Raw genomic sequence first — 24,777 nt, 5'->3', positions numbered from 1 at the left:
GAAGCCTGTTGTATCTGGAACCCAGAAAACACCATGGTAAAAAGCCAGTGCTAGCAGGTTGAAGGATGAGAGAATGAGATGCACCTGGCTGACAGCCTATCAAGTACCAAATATGCCAAAAATCCTAGATCATCCATCCACCAGGTAGCTACAGTCCATCAGAAAGTCCAGCAGGAATCAACCAAGTAAACTCTGGCCCAGCCAATCCACAGGATCATGAGCTAAATAAAATAGCTGTTTGTTCTAAGTCACTAAATTTTGGGGTAGTTTGATACACAGCAAAAGCTAATTGATATGATAGAATACTATTTCAAACAATGGGGAAAAGAACAAGCACAAGGTTAATACCTGTATGCAAGAGCAGAGACCACCTGTTTCTTTTCCTAAATAGAGACCTGGTGACCCAGAAGGATCATACTGCAAGGACTGTATGGTTTGTCCAGGCAGAGAGGACCTCAGACAACTCAAAGAACCCCATACTTCAGAATAGTAAGAGAGCAGCAGAATTATTCTCATGCAGCTGGCAGTAAAACAGAAATATGCCACAGGGCCTTAGGAAGCACAACACACTTTCCCAGTTTGAGGCAGGATCACTCCTTGTGATATCCCGAACTAAGCCTGATAAAGCAAATATTGTCAAAGAAAGGAAGAGACCTTGTCAATGAGAATAAGAAACAACATTCAAGCAACTGAGTGAATCACCAACTGAAGACATTGGTAGTGTACAATATGCTTTCCAATGGATGCCAGAGAGAAAAGATGTTCACCAAGGGCTACATTCTTCCTCTCACACTCCTACCCTATCAATTTCTCTTTCTATGAAATCAAAGTACCATTTCATTTAGTCTATCAGCTAAGCTCTAACTCTAAGGCTAATGCAATTTATTCTGTGCTTTGCATTTGTATATATATTCTATGTTCTAAGAAATAGAGTTGAAAAGTATTAATAAAATCATTAACTTCCAGCACCATGGCAACATAAGCAAAGTTTATAACTATCAACTCAGCAGAAAAAATTACACAAATAGAAACCTGCATTAGCATTAAAAATTAGGGAAGGGTGGCAAAACATACACCCCCAAAGTCTAAGAATATAATATATACTGCATCAGATTGCAACACCTCCTAAGAAAGCACCACAGCACTGAGAAGACTTTGGAAGATCACTAATAAAACCCCAAAATCTGCATGGGAAGGGCAGAACACAGAAGAGAACAGAGCACACTATTTTGGATCCTGTTCATTCAAGTAGATCAACAGCACCCAAAATCAGCCGAAGTGGGGCTATAACAATGGTAAAATTTTTGGACTGCTTTTCTCTACCACAGTGGAGAACAAATACCACAGAAATCTGGAAAGGCCACAGCTTGCAGGCAGCTGGGCAATTGACAAAGCAGAATATAGGGAGAGAATGTAACCCAGTGAAATGGGTTCATCACACTCAGAGACAGTTACAATATCATGATGAAGTCCTGATATAAGGGTTTCCACAGTTCCAGCTGTGGAACTTCACCACATGACTCAGTCTATCAAAAGAAAGCTAATCTATTAAGGCAAATAAATATTACCAGCACTGAAGCTCCAGCTGAAAAAAAGGGAAACTGTGGCACTGAGTTTTCTAAGGACAATCCATCCACCCTATCAATAACTGTCAGTCCTATGTAGAATATTTTATATTTGAGGAGAATAAATGGGAAAACAATTCAAAAAACAAACCCACAAACATTTCTAAGACATAAAATGACAAGAAGTAAAATTATGACAGTATTTTCTATGTGCAATTATAATGTAAAAAGTGAATGGCACTGCTGTAATATAAGAAGAGATAAAAGATAACTAATAAGACAGCACACTGTGATTAGAAGGGAACTTGCAAAAGGGCAGGTAAAAATAAATAAAGAACTGGAGAAAATAAGAAAAATAATAAAAATTTGAAGTACCATAATATATTTATTTTCTATTAGCAGCAATAACAGCTGAATTGCCAGTGAAGAAAATTAAAAGAAATCGTGTAATGTACAAAATAAGTTAATCTAGATGGAGAAGAAAGGTGAAAAGCTAGGAAAATAATGAAAAAAATTGCGGTATAGAATGGAGTGAAATACACCAGTAAATGTTTCAGAAGAATAAACCAGAACAAATAAACAGGAAAATAATTAGATATAACAATAACAATGAATATAAAACTAACTATAATTGTTAACATGTTCTGAGCAACTAGATGCAGTATTAACTGCTTAATTTATTTATATGTATATATTTCAATTCTCAGAAAAGCACAAAATAGTCACATTTAAAAAATAAAAATATGAAGTTTAATAACAGAAGAGGAAAAAACAATTTTCTTCATCTTTAGAAAACCTAAATCAACTTAAATGATTCAGCACATAATATAAATACACCAAAAAAAAAAAAAGTATAAACAACTAGGAACTGTGTACCTATGTTTTGAATTTCAAAGAGAGGTAAGACATTATGGTAAGGATACTGGCAGGGGAAAAACAGCATATTGAATGCATAACAGCAATGAATTAATATCTACAGTGTTTTAAAAATGAAAGTTTATCTCATGTACTCTATATCTAGCCATGTTGTCAGCATACACACAGGCAACAAAAGTTACTGACACATATGCAAGGGCTCAGGTACTCAACCGCAACCACATATAATCCTGAAAAACTGCTGGAAGAAGTATTCTAGTTTTAAAATAAATTACAAATACAAAAATATTAATAAAAGTAAAATTTAGTAATGTAGTGATATATACAATTAGCATATATAAATTAATAATTTTCATATGTACAAACAATAATCAGTTAGTAAATATAATGGAAGAGAGAACCCACATATAATAGTTACACAAAATAAAATAACTAGGAATATGCCTAATAAGAAACATTCAGAGAAATGTGGGTTCAAGATGGCAGTATTGAAGACACTGAACTCACATCCTCCCATGGACACAACAAAGCTACAACTACATATGAAATAATTCTTTTGGAAAAGGACCTGAAAACTGAATGAACAGCACCTCCTCAACAAAGGGAAAAGGAGAGCTTCAAGACAGGAAGAAAAGGCAGAGATACTGGCTTGTCAAGGAAAAACCCACACCTCAGCCACAGCAATCCACAATTAGGAGGGATCACAAAGGTATAGAATTTCTCCCTGAGGAGAAAGGGATTCAAATTACACATCAGGCACTCTAACCCTTTGATCCTGAACAGAAGAGACACCCCCCCCCAAATGCTTAGCTTTGAAAACCAATGAGGAATATGCCCAGGAAAACTACGTAACTGCAGAGGGCATAAAACCTGTTCTTAAACATCTTATGTACAGACTCATTCAACCCAAAACCAGCACAAAAAGAACAGAACAAAAAGGACACAGGGAGACTGGCCAAGATAGCAGACTAGAAAGACCCTGAGCTCACTCCTCTCATGAGCACAACAAAATCACAACTATCTGCAGAACAACCATCAATGAAGAACACTGGAACTTACCAGAAAAGATCTTCTACAACTAAGACATAAAGAAGGAACCACAGTGATATAGGTAGGAGGGGTGGACTCATGATATAATTAAATCCCATATTCCCCAGGGAGGGGGGGAGACCCACAAACTGTAGAATAATTATATTGCTGAGGCTCTCCCACAGGAGTGAGAGTACTAAACCTCACATGAGACTCCCTAGCCTGGGGTTCCAGAGCCAAGAAGAAGAGACCACACAGTATTTGGCTCTGAAGGCCAGCAGGGCTTAATTACAGAGCCCCACATGACTAGGGGAAATAGAGTCTTCACTCTGAAAAGGGAGCACACAAAATCCTACCCACACTGGGACCAAGGGCAAAAGCAGTAATTTGGTAGGAGCCTGGGCCAGACTTACCTTCTGGACTCGGAGAGTCTCTTGGAGAGGTGGGGAATCTTGGGAACAAAGACACTAGTGGCAGGCATATTGAGAAACATCCAAGTATGTGAACACTGTTGGATCATTAGCACCAAGACCTGGCCCCACCCAAACCCTGTAGGCTCCAATGCTGGGATGCCTCAGGCCAAACAACTAACCTGGTACGGACCCATCAGCAGACAGGCTGCCTAAAGACTTCCTGAGCCCAGAGTCACCTCTAGACATGTGTCTAGACACAGCCCTGCCCACCAGAGGGCCAAGACCCACCTCCACACAACAGTGAGTAGGCACCAGCCCTGCCCTCCAGGAAGCTTGCACTAGCCTCTAGACCAGCCTCACTCACTAGGAGGCAGATGCCAGAACCAGGAAAGCCATGATCCCACAGCCTGTGGAATAAGACTGCCAACAGCAAGCCAGACCCTACACTGTGGTCAGCTGGGCCCTGGCCCTGCCCACTATTAGGCCAACACAATTTTCAGGACACCTTGAACCACATACATAACTGTGTCAGGAACTAGCCTTCCTTCACCAACAATCTAAAATGAGCTCTGGGATCCATGGGCCATGCAGCCAGGCTCCAAGAAACAACTTTGCCTGCCAGTAGTCCTGCACTAACCCCAGGATCTGGCTTCACATGCCAGTGTGTGGGCAACAGCCCCTGCATGACTTAGACTCCACCCACCAGTGAGCCAGCACTAGCCCTGGGGTGCCTTAGGGTTCTGCAACCAGCCGCTTCATGACAAGACCTCATTAAACAGCAGCCAGCAACATCCACACAAGGCAGGACCTTCCAACCAACTGGACTAGGGGCCAGTAAAGCCTACCAGACCACCCATATAAGTCAGCCCACCACAACAGAAGAACCCATGCAGCACTCTTTGGGGGAAGCCCTAGAGCATACAGCTGGGGTGACAAGAGGGAAGTGCACTGCTGGGACACATAGGACATCTCCTAGAGAAGGCCACTTCTCCAGGGTTGAGAAACAGAAATAACCTAAAATACATAAAAATACAAATAGGGACTTAGACAAAGTGAGGCAGCAGAGGAATATGTTCCAGACAAAGGAACAAGATAAAACCCGAGAAGAACTAAGTGAAGTGAAGATAGGCAATCTATCTGAGAAAGAGTTGAGAGTCATGATTGTAAAGATGAGCAAAAAACTAGGGAGGAGAATGGATGCACAGAGCAAGGAGTCAGAATTTTTAACAAAGAGTTATAAAATTTAAAGAATAGCCAAACAGAGATGAAGAATACAATAACTGAAATGAAAAATATGCTATAAGGAATCAATAGTAGACTAAATGATAAAAAAGCACAGATCAGTAACCTGGAAGACAGAGTAGTTGAAATCACTGCCATTGAACAGAAAAAAAGAAGTAAGAATGAAAACAAGGACAGTTTAAGAGACCTCTGGGACAACATCAAGCACACTTATATTCACCTTATAGGGGTCTCAGAGGGAGAAGTGAGAAAGGGCACTAGAAAACATTTGAAGAGATAATAGCTGAAAACCTGCCCAACATGGGAAAGGAAACAGTCACCCAAGTACAGGAAGTGAAGAGAGTCCTATACAGAATTCATCCAAAAAGGAACACACAGACACATTGTAATCAAAATGACAAAAAATAAAGATAAAGAGAGAATATTAAAGGTAACAAGAGAAAAGCAACAAATAACATAATAGGGAACTCACATAAAGCTATGTGCTGAGTTTTCAACAGAAACTCTGCAGGCCATGAGGGAGTGGCATGATATATTTAACGTGGTGAAAGGAAAAAACCTATAACCAAGAATACTCTACCAAGCAAGGCTCTCATTCAGATTTGAAAGAGAAATCAAAGCATTACAAACAAGCAGAAGCTAAAAGAATTCAGCACCACCAAACTGGCATTACAACAAATGTTAAAGAAACTTCTCTAGGTGAAAAAGAAAAGGCCACAACTAGAAACAATAAAATTACGAAATGAAAGAGCTCACTGACAAAGGCAAACATACAGGAAAAGTAATAAATCATCCACAAACAAAACTAGTAGGGAAGTTAACAGATGAAAGTAGTAAAATCATCTGTAACCACAATAAGCAGTTAAGGGATAGAGAAAACAGTTAGAGGTAAAATATGATATCAAAAACAGAAATCGTGAGGGGAAGAGAGTACAAATGCAGGCTTTAAAAAATGCATTTGAAATTAAGAGATCAGCAACTTAAAACAATAATTCATATATATATAATATAATATATGTATATTTATACACACGCACACACACACACACACACACACACATATATATATATAGAGAGAGAGAGAGAGAGAGAAAGAGTGAGTGAGAGAGAGAGAGAGAGAGAGAGAGAGAGAGAGAGAGGGAGGGAGACTGTTATACAAAAACCTCACAGGAACTGCAAACCAAAAAATCTATAACAGATATATACACAAAAAAGAATGAATCCAAACATAACACTAAGATAATCATCACATCAAAAGAGAAGAAAAAAAAGGGGGCAGGAATACCAATAATTACCATAAACATAAATGAAATAAATGTTCCAACCAAAAGACATAGAGTGGTTGAATGAATAAAAAAAGATGCATATATATGCTGCCTCCAAGAGACTTACTTCAGAACTAGAGATACATACAGACTGAAAGTGAGGATATGGAAAAAGGTATTCCACGCAAATGGAAATGAAAAGAAAACCAGAGTAGCAATACTTATTTTGAATAAAATAGACTTTAAAATAAAGACTGTTACAAGAGACAAAGAAGGACACTATATAATGATCAAGTGATCAATGCAAGAAGGAGATATAAAAATTGTAAATATATATGCACCCAACATGGAAGCATCTCAATACATAAGGCAAAAATTAACAGACACAAAAGGATAAATCAATGATAAAGCTTATTGTTTTAGGGGACTTTAACACCCCACTTACAGCAATGGACTGGAAATCCAGGTGGAAAATCACTAAGGAAATACAGGCTGTAAATGACACATTAGACCAAATGAACTTAATTGATATATAGAGAGATTTCCACCCAAAAGCAGAGAATACACATTATTTTCAAGTGCACATGGAACATTCTCTAGAGTAGATTAAATGCTAGGCCACAAAACAAGCCTTGGAAAATCTAAGAAAATTGAAATTATATCAATCATACTTTCTGATCAAAATGCTATGAGACTAAAAATCAACCACAAGGAAAAAAGGCAGAAAACACAAAGGTGTGGAGGCTAAACAATGTGCTACTAACCAACCAAGGAATCACTGGAAAAATCAAAGAGGAAATCAAAAAATACCTAGAGACAAATGGAAATGAAAACACGAGATCCAAAACCTATGGGACACAGCAAAGGCAGTTCCAAGAGGGAATTTTAGATCAATACAGTCTTACATCAGGTAACAAGAAAAATCTCAAACAACTTAACCTTACACCTAAAGCAAGCAGAGAAAGGAGAACAAACAAAACCCAAAGTTAGTAGAAGGAAAGAAATAAAGATCAGAGCAGAAATAAATGAAATAGAGATGAAGAAAACAATAGAAAAGATCAATGAAACTAAAAGCTGGTTCTTTAACAAGATAAACAAAATTGATAATCCTTTAGCCAGACTCACAAGAAAAAATAGAACAGGGCACACATCAATAAAATCGGAAATAAAAAAGAAGTTACAAGTGACACCACAGAAATACAAAGGATCATGAGACTACTATGAGCAACTATATGCCAATAAAATGGACAACCAAGAAGAAATGCACAAATTCTTAAAAAGGAACAATCTCTCAAGACTGAACCAGGAAGAAATAGAAAATATTAACTGATGAATTACAAGTACTAAAATTGAATCAGTAATTTAAAAATTGTCAAGAAACAAAAGTCCAGGACCAGATGGCTTCACAGGTGAATTCTACAAAACATTTAAAGAAGAGTTAACACCTATCCTTATGAAAGTATTCCAAAAAATTGCAGAGGAGAGAACACTTCCAAACTCATTCTATGAAGCCACCATAAACTTGATAGCAAAACCAGACAAAGATATTGCAAAAAAAAAGGAAAATTACAGGCCAATATCACTGACGAACATAGATACAAAAATCCTCAACAAAATACTAGCAAACTCAATCCAACAATACATTAAAATGGTCATACAACATGATCAAGTGGGATTTATACCAAAGATGTAAGGATTTTTCAATATCTGCAAATCAGTCAATGAGATATATCACATTAACAAATTGAAGAATAAAAACAGTATGATCATCTCTATAGCTACAGGAAAACCTTCTGACAAAATTCAACAGCATCTATGATAAAAACTCTCCAGAAAGTGGGCATAGAAGGAATGCATCTCAACATAATAAAGGCCGCATATGACAACCCACACCTAACATCATACTCAGTGGTGAAAATCTGAAAGCATTTCTTCTAAGATCAGGTACAAGACAAGGATGCCTGCTTCCACCACTTTTACTCAACATAATTTTGGAAGTCCTAGCCACAGCAAGCAGACAAGAAAAAGAAATAAAAGGAATACAAATTTGAAAGGAAGAAGTTAAATTGTCACTGTTTGCAGATGACATGATTCTATACATTGAAAAGACTAAAGATGCCACCAAAACTACTAGAGCTCATCAATGAATTCAATAAAGTTGCAGGATACAAAATCAATATACAGAAATCTCCTCCATTTCTATACACCAACAATGAAATATGAGAAAGAGAAATTAGGGAAACAATCCCATTTATCATCACATCCAAAAGAATAAAATAAATAGGAATAAATGAATAAACCTACCTAAGGAGGAAAAAGACTTGTACTCTGAAAACTAGAAGATGCTGATGAAAGAAACTGAAGACAACACAAACAGGTGGAATGATATATGGTGGTATTCTTGGAGTGGGAGAATCGATATTGTTAAAATGACCATACTACCCAAGGCAATCTACAAATTCAAGACAATCCTTATCAAGTTACCAATGGGATTTTTCACAGAACTAGAAAAATAATTTTAAAATTTGTATGGAAACACAAAAGACTCCAGATAGCCAAAAATCTTGAGAAAGCAGAATGGAAATGGAGGAATCACATTCCCTGACTTCAGAATCTACTATAAAGCGATAGTATGGTACTGACACAAAAACAGACACACAGATCAATGGAACAGGATAGAAAGCCCAGAAATAAACCCATGCAGCTATGGTCAATTAATCTATGAAAAATGAGGCAAGAACAAACAATGGAAAAAAGTCTCTTGAATAAGTGGTGCTGGGAAAACTGGGAAGCTAGATGTAAAAGAATGAAATTAGAACATTATCTAACACCATATACAAAAATAAACTAAAAATGGATTAAAGACCTAAATGTAAGTTTGGATACTATAAAATTCCTGGAAGAAAACACAGAACACTCTTTGACATAAAGCAGCAATATTTTTTTGATCCATCTCCTCGAGTAATGGAAATAAAAGCAAAAATAAACAAAAGGAATCTAATTAAACTTAAAAGCTTTTGCACAGCAAAGAAACCATACACAAAATGAAAAGACAACCTATGGAATGGGAGAAAATATCTGTAAATGATGCAACTGGCAAGGGATTAATTTCCAAAATATACAAATAGCTCATATAGCTCAATATTAAAAAATAGAACAATCCAATCAAAAAATGGGCAGAAGAACTAAATAGATATTTCTCCAAAGAAGACATACAGATGGCCAGCAGGCACATGTAAAGATGCTCAACATCTCTAGTTATTAGAGAAATGCAAATGAAAACTACAATGATGATCAAACTACAATGATCAAAACTACCTCACATCAGTCACAATGGCCAACATCAAAACTCTGCAAACAAATGCTAGAGGGGGGTTGGAGATAAGGGAATCCTCCTACACTCTTTGGGGGAATGTAAACTGGTGCATCCACTATGGAGAACAGTATGGATGTTCCTTAAAATAACTAAAAATAGAGTTACCATATGATCCAGCAATCCAACTACTGGGGATATATCCGGAAAAGATGAAAACTCTAATTTGAAAAGATACAAGCAATGGGAGAGACCACAACAGTGAGAGGCCCGCGTACCGCAAAAAAAAAAAAAAAAAAAAAAAAAAAAAAAAGATACAAGCACTCTAATGTTCATAGAAGTACTATTTACAATAGCCAAGACATGGAGCAACCTAAGTGTCCATTGACAGATAAATAAATGGATAAAGAAGAGGTGGTATTTATACAATGGAATATTAGTCATAAAAATGAATAAAATAATGTCATTTGCAGTAACATGGATGGAACTAGAGATTATCCCAATAAGTCAGACAGAGAAAGACAAATATCATAGGATATCACTTATACATGGAATCTAAAAAAATGATACAAATGAACTTATTTACAAAACAGAAAAAGACTCACAGACATAGAAAATAAACTTATGGTTACCAAAGGGGAAAGGCAGGGGGAGGAAGGGATAAATTAGGTGTTTGAGATTAACAGATGCACACTACTATATATAAAATTGATAAACAACAAGGACCTACTGTATAGCACAGGGAACTATATTTGATATCTTGTAATAATGTGTAATGAAAATGAATCTGCAGAATATATGTATATGTATATATATATATAACTGAATCACTTTGCTGTATACCTGAAAATAACTCAACACTGTAAATCAACTATACTTCAATTAAAAAAAAAAGTACATGGATCATAGGTCACATGGATCATACCCACTTCCTAACCTTGAAGCATCTGCCAGAGAGACAGGAACCAGGTGGAATACCCCCCCTGGAAATGAATCACTGATTGAGCCATTTATGTGATAGCAGGTTACCTTGCTAACACTGGCACTAGAGGGTGCCATTTTGGAATTGTCCATCTGTTAGCACCAGTGGGCATGCCTCACTAAAAGCCCTGCTGGATTAGCAATAGCCCCATCTACTAGTGCCCTTTGGCAGCTGCTCCCAGCAGCTAACCTGGGATCCAGACTCATCCACCAGTGGCACACAGCAGCCAGGATTCCACCACAACAGTAGGGTGCATGCAGCACACATAGGGGAGACCCCTTGAACTCCTGGATCTAGTGGCCAGGCAGAATTGTGCTTCTGAGTCCCAGGAAACATCACCTAAATAAGGCCATTTCTTCAAGACTGGGAGAGATAGCTGATATACCTATTAATAGAAACAAACAAGGAGAACTAGGCAAAATAAGGAGATAGAGGAGTATGTCCCAATAGAAAGAGCAAGATAAAACTTCAGAAAAAGAATTAAATGAAATGGAGATAAGCAATCTACCTGATAAAGACCTGAAAATAATGGTCATAAAGATGCTCACTGAACTTGGGAGCAGAATGAATAAACACAGTGAGAAGATCAACAAAGAGACAGAAAATATTAAAAAGTACCAAATAGAAGTTATGACATAACTAAAAATACACTAGATGGTTTCAACAGCAGACTGCATGATGTAGAAGAACGATTTGGTGAGCTGAAAGACAAAACAATGGAACTAACACAGACAAGAGTAGAAAAATGAAAAAAGAATTTTAAAAAGTGAAGAAATCTTAATAGAACTTTAGAACAACATCAAATGAAATGCATTATAGAGGTCCTAGAATGAGAAGAGAGAAAGAGCCAGCAAAATTATTTGAAGAAACAGTAGCTGAAAACTTTCTTAATCTGGGAAAAGTAATAGACATCCAGGTCCAGGAAGCCCAGAGAGTTCCAAATAAGATGAACTCAGAGACACACATCAAGACACATTATAATTAAAATTGTAAAATTTAAGGATAAAAAGAGTATCCTAAAAGCAGCAAGAGAATAACAACTTGTTACATATGAAAAGAAACCACATAAGGCTATCACAGATTTTTCAGCAGAAACTACAGGCCAGAAGGGGGTAGATGACCTATTCAGAGTGCTTCAGGGAAAATACTTCCAACCAAGAATCATGCAGAATTGAAAGAGAGGTCAAGATTTTCCCAGATAGACTAAAGCAGAAGGAGTTCATCACCACTAAACCATCCCTACAAGAAATATTATAAAGACGTATTTAAGGTGAAAAGAAAAGGCACTAATTACTAATAAGAAACATATGAAAGTAAAAATTTCACCAGTAAAGATAAATATATACTACAGGAAGTTGATCAAACATTATAAAGCAAGCATAGTGATTAAAAGACAAGTAAAAATAACTAAAATTATAATAATTAATTAAAGGATGCATAAAATAAATAATGTAAAATGTGTTATCACGAGTAAAACGTTTGCCCAGGGTAGGGGGGTGGAGGAGTAAAAAGATAAACGTTTGGAATGTGTTCACATTTAAGTTGCTACCAACTTAAAACAGTCTACCATTTAAACAGGCTGTCATGTGTGAACCTCATAATAACCATAAGAAAAAGACTTGTAGTAAATACAAAAGAAAATGAGAAAAAGAATCTCAATATAATACTAAAGAAAATCAACAAAACACAAGGGAAGAGATAAAGAGGAAAAGGGAAGAACTGAGAGTAACTGTAAGAACAGCCAGTAAACAATAAACAAAATGGCAAAATACATGATTATCACTACTTACTTTACATGTAAATGGACTAAATTCAATAATCAAAAGACACAGACTAGCTGAATGGATTAAAATGCAAGACCCATCTTGTTGCCTATAAGAGACTCCTTCAGAAGAAAGGACACACATAGACTTACAGTGAAGGGATGGTAAAAGATATTCCATGCATATGGAAATGAAAAGAAAGCAAGAGTAGCTATACTCATATCAGACAAAATAGACTTTAAACAAAGACTATAATAAAAGACAAAGAAGAACATTACATAAGGATAAAGAGGTCAATTCAGCAAGAAGATATAACCTTTATAAACGTATATGAACCCAACAGAGGAGCACCAAGATATATAAAGCAAATATTAATGGACTTAAGTTGAAAAATTGAAAGCAATACAACAATAGTAGGGGACTTTAACACACTACTTAAATCAATGCATAGATCATCTAGACAAAATAAGGAAACAGTGGATGTAAATGACACATTTACATCATATACTTAAGAGATATATACATTTGGATACATATGTTTCATCTCAAAGCAGCAGAATACATATTCTTCTCAAGTGCATATGGAACAATATCCAGGATAGATCACATGTTAGCTTGCAAAGCAAGTCTCAAGTAATGCAAGAAGATTGAAATTATGTCAAGTATTTTCTTTTACCATAATTGTATGAACTAGAAAACAATCACAAGGAAATAAAGAGAAAAAACTCAAAAAATGGAGATTAAATAAAATCTATAATTAAATAAAATTGATACCAAAGTATCAATGGATAATCAAAGAAATCAAAAGAAGAAAAAAATACCTAAAGATAAATGAGAACATAACTATAACATAGCAAAGTCTATGGGATGCAGAAGATCAGTTCAAAGAGAGAATTTCATAGCAATACACTCCTACCTCATAACAATAATATCTCAAATAAACAATCTGACTTTACACCTAAAGGAACTATAAAAAGAACAAAGGTAAAATTAGTAGAATACATGAAATAATAAAGATCAGAGTGGAAATAAATGAAGTAGAGATTAAAAAAACATAGAAAATACCAATGAAACAAGGAGCTGTTTTTTTAAAAGATAAAAATAACAAAGTAGCTAGACTAACCAAGAAAGAAAGAGAGAGGACTCAAACAAGTAAAATCAGAGATTAAAAAGGAGAATTTAAAACTGATACCACAGAAAAATAAAGAATCATAAGGACTACTACAAACAAGTATTTGCAAACAAATTGGACAGTCTAGAAGAAATGGATAAATTTTTAGAAATATACACTCTTCTAAGACTGAATCAGGAAGAAATAGAAAATCTTAATAGACTGATTACTAGTAGGGAAATCAAAACAGTAATTTAAAAATCTCCCAACAGGGGCCTCCCTGGTGGCGCAAGTGGTTGAGAGTCCGCCTGCCGATGCAGGGGATACGGGTTCGTGCCCCGGTCTGGGAGGATCCCATATGCCGCGGGGCGGCTGGGCCCGTGAGCCATGGCCGCTGGGCCTGCGCGTCTGGAGCCTGCGCGTCCGGAGCCTGTGCTCCGCAGCGGGGGAGGCCACAACAGTGAGAGGCCCGCATACCGCAAAAAAAAAAAAAATCTCCCAACAAACAAAAGCCCACGACCAGTAGATTTTACTGGTGAATTCTACAAAACATTCAAAAATTTAATATTGATCCTTCTTAAATTCTTCCAAAGAACTGAAGAGAAAGGAAACCCTCCAAACACATTTCATAAAGCTGGCATTACCCTGATACCAAAATCAGACAAGGGCATTACAAGAAAGAAAGTTACAATCCAAAATCCTTGGTGAAAATAGAAAATCATATGATTGATCATCCTGATAGTTGCAGAAAAGCATTTGACAAAATTCAACATCAATTTATGCAAAAATGCTCAAGTAAGGGGGTATTCAGGGAATGTACCTCAACATAATAAAGGTCATATATGACAAACCCACAATTAACATCATACTGAACAGAGAAAAGCTGAAAACTTTCCCTCTGAGATCAGGAACAAGACAAGGATGTCTACTCTTGCCACTTTTATTCAACATTGTATTGAAGTCCTAGCCACAGCAGTTAGGCAAGAAAAATAAATAAAAGGCATCCAAATTGGATAGGAAGAAGTAAAACTCTCACTGTTTTCAGTTTACATGATACTATATATAGAAAATCCTAAGACTACACCAAAAAACTATTAGAACTAATAAATGAATTCTGTAAAGTTTCAGGATAAAGAATTAATATACAGAAATCTGTTGTGTTTCTATACACTACTAACAAACTATCAGAAAGATAAATGAAGAAAACAATCCCATTTTCAATTGCATGAAAAAGATTAAAATACATAGGAATAAATTTAACCAAGGAAGTGAAATACCTGTACACTGAGAACCATAAGACACTGAGGAAAGAAACTGAAGACACAAATAAATGGAAAGATATTCCATGCTCATGAATTGGAAGAATTAATATTGTTAAAATGCCCCTAATAGCAAAAGCAATCTACAGATTCAATGAAATCCCTATCAAAATTCCAAAGACATATTTTGTAGAACTAGAACAAATAATTCTAAAATTTGTATGGAACCACAAATGATCCCAAATAGTAAAAACAAGCTTGAGAACAATGAACAAAACCTGAGGTATCAAGCGTCCTGATTTCAAACTATACTACAAAGCTATATTAATCAAAACAGGGGCTTCCCTGGTGGCACAGTGGTTGAGAGTCCGCCTGCCGATGCAGGGGACACGGGTTCGTGCCCCGGTCTGGGAAGATCCCACATGCCGTGGAGTGGCTGGGCCCATGAGCCATGGCCGCTGAGCCTGCGCGTCCGGAGCCTGTGCTCCATGGCAGGAGAGGCCACAACAGTGAGAGGCCCGTGTACCACAAAAACAAAAACAAAAACAAAAACAGTATGGTATTGACACAAAAACAGACACACAGATCAATGGAACAGAAGTGACAGTCCATAAATAAACCCACAAATATATGGTCAATTAATTTACTACCAAGGAGCCAAAAAAATAAAAGAAAGAAATGACATTATCTTAGTGTCATGAAATGTCATAAATGGTGTTGGAGAAACTAGACAGCCACATGTGAAAGAGTAAAACTAGATCACTATCTTATACCATACATAAAAACTAATTCAAAATGGATTAAAGGCTTGAGTGTAAGACCAGAAATCATAAAATTCCTAGAAGAAAACATAGGTGGTGAACTCACTGACACAGATCTCAGTGATGTTTTGGTGGATCTGACCCCAAAGGCAAGGGACACAAAAGCAAAAATAAACAAATGGGACTAGATCAAACTAAAAATCTTTTGCACAGTGAAGGAAACCATCATCAAAATGAAAAGGCAACCTACTAAATGGGAGAAGATATTTGCAAATCATATATCTGATAAGTGTTAATATTCAAAATATATAAAGAATTCAATTAAAAAATCTGATTAAAAATGGGCAGATGATCTGAATAGTCATTTTTCCAAGAAGACATACAGATGTCCACAACAGGTACTTGAAAAAGATGCTCAACATCACCAATCATCAGGGAAATGTAAATCAAAAACACAATAAGATATCACCTCACACCGGTCAGAATGGCTATTAGCAAAAAGATAATAAACAACAAATGTTGGCAAGGTTGTGGAGAAAAGGAAACCATTGTATACTGTTGGTGTTAACTGATGCAGACACTATGAAAAACATTATGGAAGTTCCTCAAAAAATTAAAAATAGAACTACCATATGATTCAGCAATTCCCCTTGTGGGAATTTATCAAAAGGAAACAAAAACACTAACTCAGAAAGATATTTGCACCCCAATGTTCATTGCAGCATCATTTACAATAGCCAGGATATGGAAGCAACCTAACTGTCCATCGTTGAATGAATGTAAAAGGAAAATTTGGTATGTATATGTAAATATATACTGGTGTTGGATTATGCAACCCCCTTCCCTCAGAAGTCCCTGAAGATCATGCAACCCTCTCCCCATCTCTAAATGGATCACCAGAACCTGCTCCCATACCAAAGCATTAGCCTTTTCTTCCTACTTGCCACAAAATTCTCTTTCAACAAATTATTGATCTAGAACTTCAAATAATCCCTAGAGTTCTTCAAACAACCACTTGACCACCAAATAAGCACAACATAAAAGACTGGCATGGGTTTCTCTTTTATTTTTAAATATCTTCAGATAATTTATGAAGTTAAATTAGACCTAGCTTTATAATAACTACATATCTCTTCATGAGCAGTTCTAAAATGGTATGATTAAATTAATCATGCAACCACCAAAGTAGATGTCAGCTACATTCCTGATCAGATTTAACTAGAATCATCTCCCAGATTGATTCATTTTCTGTGTGCAAAATCTGTTATATCTTCAGAACAATCATCAGTGCTTCTTAAAATCCAGCACAGAATTTTTCACTCCATACCAACCAACCAAAAACTAATTTTTCAGCCTGTCATAAATATTACTAAAAAACATGAATGTTCTTTCCCAGATATAATTGATTTTATCTTTTTATATACCTTCTAATGAAGCTTTACAACTTCCTTAAACTGTTGAACAAGCAAATAAAATCAGTTTTTCATATACATTATAGCTAAAATGATATTTCTTGTATAAATTATAAACAATGAATGTTTCTTACCAGCATATTATACCTGTATATTTTCCCTGCTTCTCAGACTATTACTGAAGTACACTTTCAGTCTTAATTTGCAAAAGAACTACTCTTTTGCATCTACTTCACCTTTTGAGAAATGATATTCTTTGAAAATCAGTAGTTCCCTGGTTTTCTGTGACTGTGCCAGTGTTTTCTTAGCACTGGAGTCTTTTGTCTGGTGCTACAGTTTATAAAGTCAGGAATGGCACTGAGCTGAGGCTGAAAGGTAAAACTGTCAAGACCGTGGCTTCCTTTCCCAATAATTATCTCCTTTTTTCACCTAGTAATAATTTGATGCTGGCAGTAGCTGCTTCATCTTTACTTACTTGTTTTATTCCTGTTTAACTTGATAGAGTAAGTATTTTAAAAGATCATATACCAAGTGATCAGGGGATGTACATAGACATTTTGTACAGAATTAGAAGTATATTTTCTGGTGGCACGGCCTTATAAAGTTAGCTCAAAATGAGTAAAAATAAAAACTTTGCATCTCCATGTACTATTATTTCTAAACCATTCTAAGGTGGTAATCACCAGAAGCAGGAGTAAATTTTTTTTTATCATTTTTTTTAAATTGAAGGAATAGTGTCTCTTAGTGTATTGCCATCTTTCTCTATTATGTCATTCTGTCACTGTAATCCCAATTTTTATGTTATTTACTTTTGTTTTTTTCAGCATCTTCTCTAAACAAAATAATCTCATTTTTATTTCAGTGATGTGAAATATTTACCACACATGAAGGCTCTTACACGATATTTTTTTTAAGTCATTAATTAAATTCCTCACAATTCAGAGTATGTTCTAGGCAATGAAGAAGTGCGCTGGTAGAAACTGTTCTCAAATTGTGGACATTGGTTTTGCATTGCAGAATACACAAAATGTCCACCACAGTAAATGAGTCCATGGCTGCAATAAGGGTATTAAAAACATAACGTAGGCATGATAAAAATTGGAATTACAAATAACATTGTTTTCAAACCTCACGCAAAAATGGAGTTAAGGAAAAATTATAAATTAATGAGATTTAGTTCTATGTGTTTTCAGAAGAGAAATTTCATTATTTCATAATCACTTGCTATAAATTATATGTATAATTATTTATGGACATGTGTACTGCTCATCCATTCTAGCAGTCACTAATCACCTGAATCAAATGTTATAAAATAGGACATTATATATTGAAAAAATTTTAAAGTAAACTAAATAAAATTTAGTTAAATATACATTGACTACCGTAAAATCTGTATAAATGGGAAAAACATAGTTGAAATGTAATTATAATTTTTCAGGTTTGCTTGCTTGTCATGTTAGCCCTGAGAAAACATATTTCTTAAAACCACAAAGAAAATACTTTTATCGATGGGAAAATTATTTATTTACCTGGATCTTCTATGGTTAAGTTCTTTATTAACCATTGAACAATGTCTGACCCTGAAAAAAGAGAAAAAGAAAAACACACATATATATATATATATGAATATCTATTTATATATGTTAACCTTAAGAACTCAACATTTAGCACTCATAAGAGTAGGAATGTTTCTAATTGTTTTAATAACAGATTAAAGATCAGCCACATATGAAGTATTGAAAACAGAGCGTGAATACATTGTTTTTCTTCAGTGAGCCAAGGTGCAAACTTGTTAATTATTAAATATGAAATGTTTAAACATAATGATTTAATATACTAGTAGTGGATAAAGTGATTCGTTGATTTATTCATTTAATGAATGTTTATTGAGTGCCCACTATGTTTCCAGCACAATTCTTAGCATGGCATAACCAATACTTTATAAGATGATACCTGTCTCATTTCTGGTTTTCCCCATCCAGTCCCTGTAACTACTCTCAAGCCAACCCAAATTGGTTGTCAGTTTTTGGCAACAAATTTGTGTTATTATAGTACTGTGTCTTTATAATACTATTTTCTTTGACTGAAAGGTCTTTCCACTATTTTCAAGACACTCAAGATTCATTTACACAACAGAACTTCCCTTGACCATCACCTTTGGCAATGTGTGTGGTGAGCCATAGGCTGGTCAAAAGGAAAGCAGGGCAGCCAACATTTCTACTGGGTTGTGATCCAAGATTGAAAGGATAAGGCCCTGAGCTAGTTCAGTGTACAAGTGAATTAGAACAAAATTAGACTTGTTCTAGGACCTTGTGACTAGGTCTGGGGTTGGCAAGTGGAAAAATAAAGAGGACTCAAAGTTTACAGTCCAGGAGCACTAGGAATGAATGGAATGGTGAAAATATGAGCAGAAATGGGAGATTCAGGAAGAGGTGCTGATTTACCTGAGATGTTCATTTCTGTTTAATTTGGCTTTCAGCGTAATTCATTTCTACATAAAACTGCAAATGTAAATAGTTACATATACTTAGTAAGCTGTATCAGGGCTGCATGAATGAAATTTTGTATGAACTGAGATTCCATTCCTACCTCTCTTGGAGACTGGGAACAGTTGTAGCCTACCCACCTGAGACCTGGCAAACGAGTGATATTAACAATGGCCAAATAATTCTAGTTGCTTAAAGCAGAATAGTTCAAAATTAATTTCAAAATAAACTTGATCATCAAGCTTGACAATAATGTCCTAAAACTTATGAAAAGTTACACCCAACATCAATTTCAATATGTGCATTTTAAAAATATTAACTTCAAGTATTGAATCTAACTTGTATTCTTTTATAACTGTTCCTTTACAACTGCCGTTGGTTTAAATGCATTTGAGAGGATGGATTCACCTAGATCCTAAAGGAAGCTCTGAGGGAAGGAAGGAGGGGACACCATTCATAAGAACACAGATGTTGGAGAATGTTGTGCTTAACTTATTACTTACAGCCTAAGTTATCTTGAGGCATGGTCTTCCCTTTTATAAAAGGGGAAACTCAGTTTTTCAAATGTGTATGTAGTGTTACTTGACCAATGTAGAATTCCAGGTACCTAAATCTTATTAGGTATCTCCAGGCACCCTGCTCGTTTTTCACATTTGAGCATCTATTTGGGGAAAACATATGAGCAGCCACTGGAAAATTTCCACTCTTTTGAAGAGAGGCAAATATTGGTTCCAGGACTATAATTTTTTCTTAATGTGAAAAGTGATTTTAAAATACCTTCAGAAAGTGTTTTTTTTTTTTAATTTTCTTCTCTCTCCCTCTCTCTTTCTCCCTCTCCCCCCACACATTCCCGAACAGAAAGAAATACAAAGCAGTCTAATTTGAAATTACATTTAATTCAGGAAAAAAGAAACTTATTTTCCTGGCCTAGTTTTTGATATTTCTGTCACAGTCGTGGTCTCAGTTCACTGGAAAAGAGCCAATGTGATTGCTTGTCAGTATCATTATAGTGGTTTTATTTTTGTGTGATTACCCAATATATGTATGGTTTTAACACATTATGAATTATTACTTTATTGTCAAATGTACATCCAGTTCACCATACTCATCTATTATGCATCTATGACAGCAAGACCTTAACTCCCAGTTGAGAGAGGCAGAGACAGAGAAAGGGAGAAAAAAAATTCCAGCATCTCATGGAACCAAAAGATTGAAAGAGAAATGTTATCATAGTCATGTTGAGAATTGATTCAAATGACTTTATGGCCAGGAGGGGTGTAGGAAGGAATTGCCCCTTTCTCCCAATTGCTCAGCTTTATGTTTAATAAATAAGTGGGCAGATCTGCTAAAATTTTCGTGTACAAATGTATATATCCAGAACACTTCAGAGTTCCATTTATCTTTTTTTTAACATCTTTATTGGAGTATAATTGCTTTACAATGGTAGATAGTTTCTGCTTTATAACAAAGTGAAACAGTTATACATATACATATATCCCCATATCTCTTCTCTCTTGCATCTCCCTCCCTCCCACCTTCCCTATCCCACCCCTCTAGGTGGTCACAAAGCACCGAGCTGATCTCCTTGTGCTATGTGGCTGCTTCCCACTAGCTATCTATTTTACATTTGGTAGTATATATATGTTCATGCCACTCTCTCATTTTGTCACAGCTTACCCTTCCCCCTTTCCATATCCTCAAGTCCATTCTCTAGTAAGTCTGTGTCTTTATTCCCGTCTTGCCCCTAGGTTCTTCATGACCATTATTTTTTCCTAGATTCCATATATATGTGTTAGCATATGGTATTTGTTTTTCTCTTTCTGACTTACTTCACTCTGTATGACAGACTCTAGGTCCATCCACCTCACTACAAATAACTCAATTTCATTTCTTTTTATGGCTGAGTAATATTCCATTGTATATATGAGCCACATCTTCTTTATCCATTCATCTGTTGATGGACACTTAGGTTGCTTCCATGTCCTGGCTATTGTAAATAGAGCTGCAATGAACAATGTGGTACATGACTCTTTGAATTATGGTTTACTCAGGGTATATGCCCAGTAGTGGGATTGCTGGGTCATGTGGTAGTTCTATTTTTAGTATTTTAAGGAATCTCCATACTGTTCTCCATAGTGGCTGTATCAATTTACATTCCCAACAACAGTGCAAGAGGGTTCCCTTTTCTCCACACCCTCTCCAGCATTTCTTGTTTCTAGATTTTTTGATGATGGCCATTCTGACTGGTGTGATATGATATCTCATTGTAGTTTTGATGTGCATTTCTCTAATGATTATGATGTTGAGAATTCTTTCATGTGTTTGTTGGCAATCTGTATATCTTCTTTAGAGAAATGTCTATTTAGGTCTTCTGCCCATTTTTGGATTGGGTTGTTTTGTTTTTTTGATATTTAGCTGCATGAGCTGCTTGTAAATTTTGGAGATTAATCCTTTGTCAGTTGCTTCATTTGCAAATATTTTTTCCCATTCTGAGGGTTTTCTTTTCGTCTTGTTTATGGTTTCCTTTACTGTGCAAAAGCTTTTAAGTTTCATTAGGTCCCATTTGCTTATTTTTGTTTTTATTTCCATTTCTCTAGGAGGTGGGTCAAAAAGGAACTTGCTGTGATTTATGTCATGTAGTTTTCTGCTTATGTTTTCCTCTAAGAGTTTAACAGTGTCTGGCTTTACATTTAAGTCTTTAAGCAATTTTGAGTTTATTTTTGTGTATGGTGTTAGGGTGTGTTCTAATTTCATTTATCTTTATACTGAGGATGTCAGAGTAACAAGCAGGATATTTTGTTTGGCTTTGGTTTTTTCTTTAAAAAAATATGAAACTAGTTAAAAGATGCAACAGTATCTTATACCCTAAGACAGGGATCCCCAACCCCTGGGCCACAGACCGATACCGGTCCATGGCCTGTTAGGACCTGGGCCACACAGCAGGAAGTGAGCAGCAGGCGAGCAAAGCTTCATCTTTATTTACAGCTGCTTCCCATCACTCGTGTTACTGCTTGAGCTCCGCCTCCTGTCAGATCAGTGGTGGCATTTGATTCTCATAGGAGCGTGAACCCTACTGTGAACTGCATGCCAGGGATCTAGGTTGTGCTCTCCTTATGAGAATCTAATGCCTGATGATCTGAGGTAGACCTGAAGCGGTGGTGCTAGCACTGGCGAGTGGCTGCAAATACAGATCATCATTAGCAGAGAGGTTTGACTGCACAGAGACCATAATAAATCAGTTGCTTGCAGACTCATGTCAAAACCCCTATCTGTGGGACTTCCCCGGTGGTGCAGTGGTTAAGAATCTGCCTGCCAATGCAGGGGACACGTGTTTGAACCCTGGTCTGGGAAGATCCCACATGCCACAGAGCAAATAAGCCCATGCACCACAACTACTGACCTGCGCTCTAGAGTCCATGAGCCACAACTACTGAAGCCTGCACGCCTACAGCCCATGCTCCACAACAAGATAAGCCTCCACAATGAGAAGCCCGTGTACCACAATGAAGAGTAGCCCCTGCTCACCGCAACTAGAGAAAGCCTGCACACAGCAACGAAGACCCAACAAAGCCAAAACAACAGCAACAACAACAACAACAAAAACCCTATCAGTGAGTGGCAAGTGACAATTAAGCTGCATCTGGTAGCAGGCATTATAGTGGCAAGTGACTTGTCAATTGTACAGCTGCATATGGTGGCAGGGTATAAGTCAGAATCCGACACTTACTTTAGTCTGTGCGTGGCCCTCCCATTATTTTATTTACCACTTCTCTTTGCCTCTCTTTCCCTCACTGTGCACTTGTCTCAGTCACAGTTTTGGTAAGCCCACAAGCTAACCCTAGCCAAAAAGAGTAAAAAACAAACGTCGTTAGAGAGCTTCTTTGGAAAGGGGAAAGACCCAATGGTGAAAGAGTAGAAGACTCTAAGACTGCCAACAAAAAGAAAGCTGCATTTAAAAGAAAATACCAAGAGTCCTACTTAAATTACAGGTTCATTGCAACAGGTGATTCACATTCTCCAAGCCCACTTTGTTTAATATGTGGCAACTGGCTATCCAACAAAGCCATGAAACCTTGAAAACAGCTTCGCCACATGGAGACCAAGCACCCTGCATTAAAAGACAAGGCTTTGGAATTTTTCAAAAGAAAAAAACGTGAACAGGAAGAACAGAAGTAACTACTGAAGGCCACCACTTCATCTAATGTGTCTGCACTGAGAGAATCATTCTTAGTGGCTAACCGCATTGCTAAAGCTAAGAAGCCCTTTACTATTGGTGAAGAGTTGATCCTGCCTGCTGCTAAGGACATTTGTCATGAACTTTTAGGAGAGGTTGCAGTTCAAAAGGTGGCACATGTTCCTCTTTCAGCTAGCACCATAACTGAATTGATGAAACAGCAGAGAATATTGAGGCACAATTGTTAGAGAGGATTAATGACTCACCATGGCATGCAATCTAAGTTGACGAGTCTACCAATTTTGACAACAAGGCAACAATGCTTGCTTTTGTGTGATATATTTTTCAGGAGGATGTGCATGAGGATGTTATATGCACTTTTGTTGCCAACTAACACCACAGGTGTAGAACTATTCAAGTCTTTGAATGGTTACATATCAGGAAAACTGAATTAGTCATTTTGTGTCGGTATATGCACACACGGAGCGGCTGCCATGACTGAATGGCTTTTTGGTTTCACTACTCGGGTCAAAGAGGTTGTTTCTGAATGTGAGTCTATGCACTGTGTCATCCATAGAGAAATGCTGGCTAGTCAAAAAATGTCACCTGAATTTACCAACATTTCGCAGGATGTGATTAAAATTATCAACCACATTAAGGTACATGCCCTTAACTCACGTCTGTTTGTGCAGCTCTGTGAGGAGATAGACGCAGAGCAACACATCTTCTCTTACACACAGAAGTGAGACGGCTTTTTAAAGGAAGATCACTGGCCAGAGTTTTTGAGTTACAAGAGCTACTCCAGAGATTTCTTTAGAAAAACAGTCACCACTGGCAGCACATTTCAGTGACACAGAATGGGTCACAAAACTCGCTTACTTGTGTGACATATTCAACCTGCTCAACAAACTCAATATGTCACTTCAGGGGAGAACAACAACTGTGTTCAAGTCAACAGATAAAGTGGCTGCATTCAATCCAAACTGGAATTATGGGGGTGACAAGTGAATATTGGGATTTTTGACACGTTTCAAATATTAGCAAATATTTTGAAAGAGACTGAGCCAGGGCCTTCTTTCTCCCAGCTGGTGCATGATCATCTATCTCAGCTCTCAGAAGAGTTTGA

At 36.6% G+C, this 24,777-nt stretch overlaps 1 protein-coding gene across 1 annotated transcript in view; it reads right to left on the bottom strand.

Annotated features, from left to right (window-relative positions):
- Nucleotides 1–24,777, bottom strand: part of RGS7 (regulator of G protein signaling 7) — a 614,965-nt gene that overhangs the window by 152,455 nt on the left and 437,733 nt on the right. The window contains exon 5 of the mRNA XM_060088393.1: nucleotides 18,521–18,571. Within this exon, the coding sequence (XP_059944376.1) occupies nucleotides 18,521–18,571 (51 nt within the window). The remainder of the gene's footprint in view (nucleotides 1–18,520; nucleotides 18,572–24,777) is intronic.

Source organism: Mesoplodon densirostris, chromosome 2, assembly GCF_025265405.1.
Source record: "Mesoplodon densirostris isolate mMesDen1 chromosome 2, mMesDen1 primary haplotype, whole genome shotgun sequence".
Taxonomy (NCBI): domain Eukaryota; kingdom Metazoa; phylum Chordata; class Mammalia; order Artiodactyla; family Ziphiidae; genus Mesoplodon; species Mesoplodon densirostris.
This window is presented reverse-complemented; position numbering and strand designations above follow the sequence as displayed.